This window comes from Belonocnema kinseyi, chromosome 8 (assembly GCF_010883055.1).
Source record: "Belonocnema kinseyi isolate 2016_QV_RU_SX_M_011 chromosome 8, B_treatae_v1, whole genome shotgun sequence".
Classification (NCBI taxonomy): domain Eukaryota; kingdom Metazoa; phylum Arthropoda; class Insecta; order Hymenoptera; family Cynipidae; genus Belonocnema; species Belonocnema kinseyi.
In genome coordinates this window covers 77,692,606-77,704,394 of record NC_046664.1, presented here as the reverse complement: position 1 = coordinate 77,704,394, position 11,789 = coordinate 77,692,606, and the positions used below count along the sequence as shown (strand labels likewise).

Sequence of the window (11,789 nt, the reverse complement as noted above, 5' to 3'; positions counted from 1 at the left end):
GCAAAGAAAAGAAATCAATTTCTATCCAAAAAAATAGTACAATTTTCAATTTACATAATTGACTTTCAACATAAAAAACATATGAAATTTTTAACCAAAGATGAATTTTGAACTTAAATAATAAATCTTCAACGAAAATATTTTTATTTTAAGTGAAAAAAGTTGAATTTAAGCAAAAAGAAGAATTTTCAACGAAAAGAATTTTATTGTCTACCAATAAAGGCGAATTTTTAACAAAATACATACATGTTTTAAACATATAGTTAATTTTTTAACTAAAAACGATCAATTTGCAAGAAAAATAGAGCCGATAAATTTTCAATTCAAAAAATTAATTTTTTACCAGAAAAAACAAAACATTTTCAAAAAAGATTACCAACTAAAAATATCAGTTTTTGATTGAAATCATAAATTATTAACAATAAAAAACTTTACTTTTAACAAAGCAGTTTACCTTTAACCAAGTAGTTGAAGTAAAAAAAAATTTTAAACGAAAAAAGTGGAATTTTAAACTAAAAACAAAAATGATTAAAGAATTTTAATTTTAAACAAAATATTTAAATTTCCTACCACACAAATGAATTTTCAACTGAATCTATTAATAATAAACAAACAAAAAATGAATTTGTAACAAAGCAATTTAACTTTCAACCCTGTAGTTTAATTATTTTTATTGAATTTTTTTGCCAAGAGTATGAATTTTTCACAAAAAAAAGAATTTTTATGAAATTACATAAATTTTCGAAAAAAAGTTCAATTTTTAAGTAAAAAATTCTTTCTCAACAAAAAATAAATTTCTTACTTAAATAATAAAGTTTCCGCCAGAAACATTCATGCTCTTCCAAAAAAGACAGACTTTGAACTTAAAAGAGATAAATCTTTGACTAAGTAGTTGAATTTGCAACTGAAAAAGTCAATTTTATATAAAACAAACGAAAATTAAAATTTTTAAATTACAAAATTAATTTTTAACTAAAATAATAGCACATTTTCAACGAAGTAATAGTTAAATTATAAACAACTGAAATCAGTTTTTAATTTTTATAAATTATTAACAGAAAAACTGAATTTTTATCAAAGTAGTTTAACTGTAAGCTAATAATTAATTTTGTAACCAAAAAAGTATAATTTATTATCAAGAAAATTAATTTTTAACAGAAAAAGTTGAATTTTAAACTTAAAAAATTGGTTGTCAAGAAATTAATTTTAAACAAAAGAGTTAAATTTTAAACGAAACAGAAAAGTTTTCAACTAAAAAGATGATTTATTTTTTAAAATAATGAATTTTTAATCGTGCAGAAATGACATAAATTTTCAACCAAAAAGTTGAATGTTCAAATAAAAAACGTTGATTTTCAACTTGAATAATATATCAACATAAATTTATCAACATAAAATTCATTTTCAATTACCAAAATTAATTTTTTTAAATAGTTTTGAATAAAATAGTTAAGTTTTATACTAAATAGGTAAATTTTTAACTGAAATAATAAATTATTATAAAAAAAATTTATTATTATAGTTAAATTTCTAATCAAAAAATGAATGTTCAAGAAATAAATAAATTAACGCCCACTGATAGAATCAGTAATTGCGAGGGATCTGTATAAATTTATTTTAAATGATGCAATCAGTAACTTTCGCTAATTAAATCAGTAATTTCGTTTGATCTAATAATTTAGTAAAATTTAGAATAATTTATATTTAGAATTTAAAATTCCATTAAAAAATGTTTACAAAATATAAATCATTTTGAATTAGTTGCAATTTAATAAAATAAAGTCTTACAAAAAGCGTTTAAAATATTTTCAATTTTCTAGCCTTTTTCAACGTATGCTAGAAAGAATTTACACAACAATTTTTAGAAAAGAAAAATTAAGTATATAAAAAATAAAAAAATTGGAAAAATGTATAATTTTAATTTTGAGAAAAGTTTTTTACATTTTCTTCCTAAAGAGAAGGTATTGGCTTTACGTAAAATTTAACTTTGTTGGTTTTGATCAAATCTCCACGTTTTGAGACCCCCTGATTCAGAAAAAGTGATTTTTACGAAGGTTTTTTTCTGTCTGTCATCACTTTTCGATAGGACGCATAGTTCTTGTTTTTAGTTGTAAAAAACAACATTGAAAATAAAAAAATAAAAAATTTTTGACTAACGACACAAGCTACGAAAAAACGAGACAAAACTTGATTATCCAAAAATAGCTACAAATTTTTAATAATTATTTTTTATAGAATGCGCCATTTTTGTTTTATGCGTAAAAAGCAACAAAAACAAAAATGTGAATTTTTTGACAAACGACACAAGCTATGAAAAAAATAGACACTCTTTATGAAAAATATAACTAGATGAAAATTACGCTTCCAAAAAATACCAGAAACTTATTGAAAATTTTAATGAAAAATTTTTGATGAGTATAATTAATTACGAAAGCCTTTAATTTTCCGCAGCTCTTGTCGTTATTCTAAAATTAAAAAAAAATTATTATTATTTTTCTACAGTTATACAAAATCTAAGCGTCCATTTAAAAAACGATTGAAAATTAATTTTTACTATTAAAACAAAAACTACGCATTTTATCAAAAAATAATTTATAACAATTTTGTAGCTCGTTTTTTATTGAATAAATTTGATCTCTTTTCTTTCGTAGTGTATTTCGTGTTTTGCATAGTTTTACTGTAAAATGAAAACTTTTTTATTTTTATTACTTGTATGGTGCTTAACACCAAAAAAATCTATATTTTTACTTGTATTTCATGCTATGCCTTACTCAAAAATCTAGCTCTTTTTATGAACTATTTCTAAAAAAATTTCCAAACTTCATAAAAATTTTAAAACTTTTAATATACAGCGATGATTTATTAATTTTTTTTTATTTTAAACGAATATTTATTTGATCATTTATTTTATTAGTAATATACAAAAGCGTATTAATTATTATTTCGAGCATATCATTTTACCTAGAGATATTACATATTGGTCAAGTCCAAGTAGAACGTTTATGATTCATTGCTTTAATTAGAGACTGATTCTAATTTATGCTAATATTGACTAATATAAAAGGACCTGAATAGCAAGAGATATCTCTATAATTAATTAATAACAAATATTGCAGACACGTTTCGAGAGTCAATATTAGTCAGTTGATTTGAAAAATCTGATAATTGTCGAATAAACTTTAAATAATATGAATCTATTTGAATAAACTAGAAATACTCTTTTCCTTTAATTTTGTCTCTTAAAAATAAAACCCCTATTTTAATTAATAGGTACGTTAATTCTTCAAATGATGAAAACAAGTTTGAATTAAATTTGAGCAATGGTCGTGGGTTCGAATCACAGCGGAGTTGAGAAGCGTTCCTTTTGTTCACAGAAAATTTAATTGAATCTGTTATTCTAAAATTTTCTTTGATAATTAAAAGGTAAAAAGAGAGGAAGTTCAAACAGATTCGCATTTAAGGATATACAATAAGATTTCTGGTAAAAGAAAAATCATTTAGGTTTTTGTTTTAAAAGAGTAATTACCTGGAAGATTTTAAAATAGTTTTCTTTTAATTTAGATAAGAAATTGTTATTTTCGGTAATAAATTAAATCTAGGGAAGATTTAAAAAATATTGTAACTAAATGTAAATCTTGGAAGATTTGAAAAAAGAATTTTTAATATTTGGATAGACTGTGAGAAAATAAGAATTTTTTTAGATTTCTGGGAAAATTTCAAATGATTTTTGTTCGGAACATCAATGCTAAGAGAAAATTGAAAAATATTTTAAACCATTTTTGATGATTTACTAAAATTTAGAAAAAGAATGTAAAAGTTTATAGAGCTAAAATTTGCCATTTTGCATGACTGTAAACATTTAGAAAAATTCAAGTAAGTTTAATATAAGTTTTGAAAATATTTAAAAATAATTTTTAATTTAAAACGATTTTAATCAATTTAAACGAAAATCTAGCTTTTTGAAGATTTAAAAGAAATGCATAGATTTTTAAGAATTTTGAAGGTTTCGAGAAAATAAAAAACTTATTTTAAAAATCATGGGAAAATTTTAATGATTTGTTAATTTTATAAATTCATCTTTTAAGAAAATTAAAACGAAAGTTTAGAAAATTTCTAAAAATGTAAAAAAAATTAAGACTTTTTCCAAAACTTTAGAAATCATTCGAGCTAGCTTAAAAGATGTTTGACAAATCATTTCTTTTGGTAGGAATTTTATCTTTTTGTTGAAAATTAATTTGTTTTAAATGAAGTTTGATATTAAGTTTGAAATGAAGAAATGTCACTTTTGTATTTGAAATTTCGTCCCTTTCAGGAAAATGAGTCTTCTTGATGGAAAATTCATCAATTTAGATGCAAAATCAGATATTTGGTTCAAAATAAATTCCTTGGTTAAAGATTTATATTTTGGATTAAAAAATTACCTATATTATAGAAAATTTTATCTTTTTTGGTTATAAATGCGAATGGCTAAAAATTGATCTTTTTTTTGAGGATTCGATTTTTTTTGAATTTTTTAAAAATCAATTTTGCTATTTTTTATTTAAAATAAAGTATTTTTTGGTTGAAATATAAATTATGCATATAATTTTTTCTTGAAAATTAATCTTTTTTATCAAAAAGTGAACTATCTTGTTCAAAAATAACTTTTTACGTTGAAAATTTATATTATCTGGTTAAAAAGTGAGAATATAAATATTAATTTCTTTTAGCAAAAATTTCATATTTAAAAAAATGTAAATGGTTCCAAAATTAATTTTTTTGTGTTGATTTAATTACTTTGTTGAAAATTTTGGAGAAGTTCAATAGTTTTTGAATAAAAATTAATATATTTTTTTGGTTGAAAACTCAATTATTTGGTTAAAATTTAACTTCTTTTATTGAAAATTAATATTTTGGTTAAGAAATTTATTAATTTTGTGAAAATTTTTTATTTTGGTAAAAATATTTTTTGTTTTAAAAATACAACAGATTGCAAGTTATATGTTGTTTTGCATTAAAGATTCAATTTATGTTTGTTAAAAATGGACCTTTTTTGAATGATTTTAGCTGTTTTTTTTTATTAAAAATTAAAATATTTTTTTGGATTAAATATTAATAATTAATTATGTATAATTTTCTATTAATTTTTATTTTTATTATTCTATCTATTTCCTTTATTTTATATTATTATGCATTATTAATTATGCATGATGCAATAAACGTTAAAAAATTAATATCTGTTGTTCAAAATTACATATTTTTTGTTTAAAACTGCAACTAGTTGAAAGTTTATCTTTTTTTGGTTAAGAATTCAATTATTTTCTTGGAAATTGGCTGAAATCTCAATTATGCATTACATTTTTTGTTAGCATATAATCTTTTTTGGTTACAAATGTAAATCTTTAGCTGAAAACAAACTTTTTTTTGTTAAAATTTGGATTTGACATACCTGAAATCTTCAAAAATCGTAGGAAAATTATACTTATATTACCTTGGAAACTAATTTCCTTAAAAAATAAATAGTTATTCGAAGATTTTATTTTGTAACAAAAATTATTTTCCCTCTCAAAGTAAAAAGCAATACACGCTCGGATTCAACTGCGCTGGGATTCAAGTCAAAGGTCCTGAGTTCGATTCTCCGCGGATTCAAAAGGCGTTCTTTTTTTTCGCAACCATTTTTATTCGAAGATTATAATTCTATATTGAATATATCTTTCAATTCAAAAAGTAATTTAATATTGGAAAGAGGAGTTTGAAATAAAAGAGAAAAATTCAAAACGATTCGCTTTTAAAAAGTGTTTCCTCGTTGTACGTTGTCGGATTAATGGAAGGGGTTTCAGACTATAATCTACGATTATTCACTAAACTTTGTCAAAGTCATCATGGACCAATTTCCATTACAAATCGAAATCACACGCTCGTGTGTCTCTATATAGAACTAATAGTTAGTAGTCGAGAGTGCGATAGCTGGAATCGGACGGTCACGGTGTAGTTTGCCAGAATGCAAAATATAGGTAACTGGCAACTGGCATGTCAGTAAAGGCCAGAATCATGCATGGACTCGGCTTAACTAGTTTCGCACCAATTTCATTCATGTCCAAGCCAAACGTTGATGGTTGACCTCCCAACTCAACTGCTCAACTGCCTCTCCTCTCCTGTCTTTAGCATTTCTACCTTTCAGCCATACTTTTTTATTTTTTATTCCCTAAACTTTAAATCCCGTTCTTTTTAATTTCTCTCTCGTTAATAGGATTTATAAGATCCACTTGGGTCCTTCTCTTTATTCATAATCTGTTCAGGACTTCTGAAAAAAGTTAGAGTCAAGTATTTGAAGGAAAACCACTAGGAATTCAGTGGAAGTAGATAAAAAATGTAGTAAGGGCTCAGGAATCGAACCCCGACTTCCTACCGTGAAGCCAAAAGCGTTTAGCAAACAAGAAATAGTAACTTTTTTTTATTAACTTTATTTTGTAGAAAAAGAAATAGGATTGACAACTGATAACTAATTTACATCAATAATTACCTTCAAATTCCTGAATTTTTGTTTTCATTTGTGCAAATTTAAAAACTAGAACTGCATCATGGCTTAAACCTAAGTTTCTGAATGGGAGAACCACTAGGAATTCAGTTCAAATAGGTAAAAAATCCAATAGTGGCTCAGGAATCGAACTCTGACTTTCTACCATGAAGCCAAAAGCGTCTAGCATACCCGAGTCACTGACTTTATTACAGTAGTTCTATTTTATAAAATAATGAATATGATGTACAACTAATAATTAAATTAATTGTAATAATCTTCGAGTTAATTCTCGTATTGCTAAAATTGTATTCATAATTTGTGAAAATTCAAAAAGATTTTTTAAAAGATTTCTAATACGTAGAAAAAGTATCAAACAAACTTTTAAGACTTTTTTGTTTTTACAAAATTGTGGTATAAATTTAGGTCAGTTTAAGCGATATTTAGGTCTTTTTATCGATTAAAATTTCCTTTTCAAAAATTTTGGATATATTTTGTGACGTTTTAAAATTTTTTCAAATATTCTCTTAAAATTAATTTTTTGAAACGACGAATCACTTTGAATGTTCTCAGTTATGCCTAATTTTTTCAGAAGTTTTATTTATTATTTTGAAATATTCCAAAATATTTAAGAAACTTCAAAATTTATTTCCTAATCTTAAAAAATAAACATTTTGTTTTAAGTTTTCAAATTTTGTTTTCAAATTTTCAATTATCTTTGAAACTGAAAAATTTAAATATCTTTTAAAATATTTAAAATTTTTCCTAAAAATTAAAAAAAATTCTGAAAGATTACATAAATTGTCTGAAAATCCTCCAGATTCCTTTTTGACCATTTTTTAAAAATCTTCTGGTATATTTTGAACTGTTTTCAAAAATTTCCTTAAAATATATTTTCTAAAATAAAAAATCATTTAAAAATTTTCAATAATTCTTAAGAATTTTGGTTCATTTTTTTAAGACTCTTCCTTAAGAAAGCTTCTAAATTTTTTTAACAAGCCTTTAAAAGTATACATGTGCTTTTAAATTGGTTAAAATATTTTTAAGTTAAAAGTTATTTTTAAGGATTTTGAATGTTTTTAAAATTATAAACATATATATGTTTTAAGATTCTAGGCAAAAATTTAATTGATTTTTAGTTTCGAAAAATGAATTTCATTTTTGGAGAATAAAAAATATTCCTAAGATTTCTGAGAAAATTTGAAATAAAATTTTATTTTACAATATTTATTTTAGCAGAATATTCTAAAAAATTATCAAATATTCTGAAAGATTTACAAAATTTTTAAAATAGAATCTCGAAGATTTGAAGGCATTTTTTTAATTTTGCAGAATGTTTAAACATTTTAGGAAAAATTAGAATCAACTAAAAATATATCAAAAATGTTTGTAAATTTGCAAAATAATGCAATATTTCAAAAGATTTCAAACTATTTAAAACAAAATGTAGAATCTTGAGTTTTTAAAAATAAAATCTTGAATATTTAAAAAGATTGGATAAGTTTCAAAATATTAAAACAATTGTCATAAGATTAAGAAGAATACACAAAAAATTTAAAAAAAAATTTGAATGGAATTTTTGAAAATATTTTAAAACAGTACACATTTTTGTCAAAATTGTCAAAAATAAATCCGGAAAATTTTAAGACAATTTCAGGAATAATGTTAATCATTTTAAAAGATATTTTAAAAGACCTTCTAAACTACTTTAATTTTTCCCAGATACCTAGAAAAGCAAAATTTATATAACCTTAAAGCAAAATTAAAAAATTTAAATCAACAAAGCAACTTAAAAGTAAATAAATATTCGAAATTTGTATTTTGTATTAAAAATTATTTTCCCTACCACGTTATAATTTATCTGATTTTTTTACTTTCTTGACTGAAAAAACTTTTTTGGTTGAAAATTCAACTTATTTGTGTTAAGTTGAGGATCTTAATATATTGCCAAACGAAATTTCTATTTTTGTTTCAGAATTAATGAATTTTTGTTGTTGAAAATTGATCATTTTCTTGAAAATTCGTCTTCTTTTAGTTAGAAATAATTTTACTTTGGTTAATTTTTTAATATTTTGTTGTAAATTCACCTTTTTTTATTCAAAATTATTCTGTTAATTAAAAATTTAACTAATACTTTTTGGATTGAAAATTGATTTTTTTTAGTAGAAAATTCATATATTTTGTTTAAAATTTGTCATTTATTTCAGAGAATTCTTCTTCGTTGCAGTTGAAGGTTGTAAATCTTCGTTGGAAATTTAACTATTTTGTTGAAGTTTCTTTTAAAATTGTTTTTTTTTTAATTTCAAATGTCACTATTCGATCTTTGGTTAAAATTATATTATTTTCAGATGAAAATTTTACTGGTCGGTTGAAAATTTAATTACTCTGTTTGAAAGTATGTTATTTTTGTGTATTTTTTTCGACAAATTAAATTGTTTTTTAATTGAAATTAAAGTTTTGTTGAATTAAAATATCAGCTATTACATTTTTCGTTCTGAAATCACCTTTTTTCTTGAAAGTTCAACTAGTTCGTTTATTAATTAAAAGATGGACTGCTGTTCAAAAATTAATTTTTTGTTTTGGAAGATTTTCATCTTTTTTGGTTGAAAATTAAATTTTCGTTTAAAGTTAATATTTTCGGGTTAGAAAATAAAATTCTTTGGTAGAATTTTTGCTTCAGACAATATTGAATATTTTGTGGTTAAAAATACAGTTGATTGGAAATTAATATTTTTTCGTTGAGGATTCAACTATTTTTCTAAAAAAATTTCTTGTTTAATTGCATTTAACTGTTTCTTATTTTTATTAAAAATAATTTTGAATTGAAATATCAACTATTACAGTTCTTGTTTAACATTTTACACGCCACTGGTGATTCTAGTTAGATAATATTATTGAATTCATTTCAAACAAATTTTTGAACTTTTAATATTTCAACAATTGTTATAATGGATTTTTGAATGATTCATTTTTTGAATTTCAGGAAACAAAAACCCCGGGATGTGAAATTTATTGCTAGTATTTAATAATTCTGAAAAAGCGAGTCTCTTATTACGAATAAAAAATTGAAGTATTCTATTTTAGTGCAAATTTATAATTAAATTAGTAGATATCTCAACACGCCAAAGCTTTTAGGCAGTGAAATGTGAAAGAGTAATTCGGTCTAGTGTGAAAATGGGAATTTGATTTAAACTTGGTCCTCCGCCTCCGTTGCCATGTCAAAGCACCACTCTCGTCGATGTTCTTGCCAATCCTTCTGCTTCTGATAGCATATAGCTTGCCTAATTGCTAATAATTACAGTCTCAGGAAAATTAGATTAGTTATTAATTATCTTCCACCTTCACTACGGCTAATGCCTCTCCAACTACTTATATTCCACTTTCTAATTTCCTTAAAATATAAAAATTCACTTGAAATTAAAAATGTAATTTTATTTTTAAATAACATGGTTGATTATTAATAATTGAACTTCTTTTGTCCCTAATTAGGGACTAATGAAAATCAAATTTTCAACAATGGTAAATGTTTATTTTAATTATATATTAAAATCAGTCCCAAATGGTACCAGAATGTCACAAAAAGGGTGGCAGTACAGAAATAGATAAACAACGCTGCTTGAAGTTAAAAGATTTAAGAAGATAGAAATTGAGGAATAGAAAAAAAGGAATGTATCTCTTTCGATGGGTCACATTGCATCCCTAAAACGATATCTTTTTCTATCCCACATCTCAGTAATTTTTTATCTTTTTCTCTACCTTTTGTGTCTATGGACTCTTCCTAACTTTATTCTACTTTTTAAATACAAATTTGAATCTTTGTCTACTTTTTATATTCCACGATTAAGCACTCGTAAAATTGTCTGTCCCATAAACTTCGGGAATCCATCCAACGGTTGGAGAATTTATTAAAAATAATAATGTTATTAATTTTAATTAATTAATTAGTTATTAATTCATTTTACGTTTTGCCACCTAGCGGCAAAACCTCCAGGTTGAGGTTGATAAATAAAGGATAGGATAAGATTGATAAGAGAGGATTGAAGAAGATTGACACACATTTAGATTGATAAGGAGATAGAAAATGATAGACATTGATATATGTAGTATAGGATGAAATATAGAAGAGGAGATTGAAAAAGATAGACGAGGGCGTTAAAAAAGATAGAGGGAAAGTTAGATTAAGATAGAGGATGAGATAGAGAAGAGGGAATTGAAAAAGATAGACGCGAATTTATATTAAGAAAGACGCATAAAAAGCTTGACGTGGATAGACAAAGGATAAAAGAGATTATCGTTAAGAAAGATTAAAAAGAGATTAAGAAAGTTAAAATGGAATCTAGATTGATAGAGAGATAGAAATAGGTTGACGTAGATAGATGAGAGATAGGGAAAGATAAAAAAGAGGGTATTAAAAAAGGTGGAAGAAAAATGAGATTGCCATAGAGATTATAAAAGATTGACATGGATAGATGAAGGTTAGGGCCCGATAGAGAAGAAGAGAATATTAAAAAAGATAGACTTGAATTTATATTGACAAAGGCAGGATGGGATAAAGAAGAGGTTATTGAAAAAGATAAACGGAAACTTAGATGAACTAAAATATAGAAAATGATAGATATCAGTAGATTCAGGATGCATTGACATAGAGGAGAGGAGATTAAACAAAAATAGATAGGAATTTAGATTGATAGAGAGATAAAAAAATGATGAAGTGAAGAGATAAATGATAGAACAAGATAGAAAAGGGGAGATGGAAAAGACAGGCGGAAAATTAGATTAACATAGATTGACGCGCATAAAATAACAGATAGGATGAGATAGAGCAGAGGGGATTGAAAAAGATAGACTTGAGTTTAGATTGAAAAAGAGATAAACAAATATTGGCGAGGGTAGACAAAGGATAGCATGAGATAAAGAAGTGAAAATTGAAAAGATAGACGAAAATTTAAATTAACATGGATAGATAAAGGTTTGGATGACATAGAAAAGAGGATATTGAAAACTATGGACCGTAATTTAGATTAACAGAAAGGTAAACAAATGTGGGGGTGGATAGAAAATGGATAGGAATATAGATAAAACAGGCTGTTGAAAAATATAGACAAAAATTTGAAATAGAAAACTTAATTATCAATTTAGATTAACAGAAAAAGTGCAAAAGGTTGACGTGGTCAGATGAAGGATAGGACGTGATAGAGAAGAGGAGACTGAAAAAGATAGACGAGAATTTATATTTACAGAAATAAAAAAAGAAAGTCATAGCTAGACGTAGGATAGGATGTGATAAAGAAGA

The 11,789-nt window shown here is 24.1% G+C and overlaps 2 protein-coding genes across 2 annotated transcripts in view; one reads left to right on the top strand and one right to left on the bottom strand.

Annotated features, from left to right (window-relative positions):
* The window catches only part of LOC117179077 (follistatin-related protein 5-like), a 64,104-nt gene extending 58,030 nt beyond the window's left edge, over positions 1 to 6,074 (bottom strand). The window contains exon 1 of the mRNA XM_033370718.1: positions 5,999 to 6,074. Coding sequence (XP_033226609.1) covers positions 5,999 to 6,074 — 76 coding nt within the window. The remainder of the gene's footprint in view (positions 1 to 5,998) is intronic.
* Positions 1 to 11,789, top strand: part of LOC117177877 (TBC1 domain family member 23) — a 156,814-nt gene that overhangs the window by 124,251 nt on the left and 20,774 nt on the right. The window lies entirely within an intron of this gene.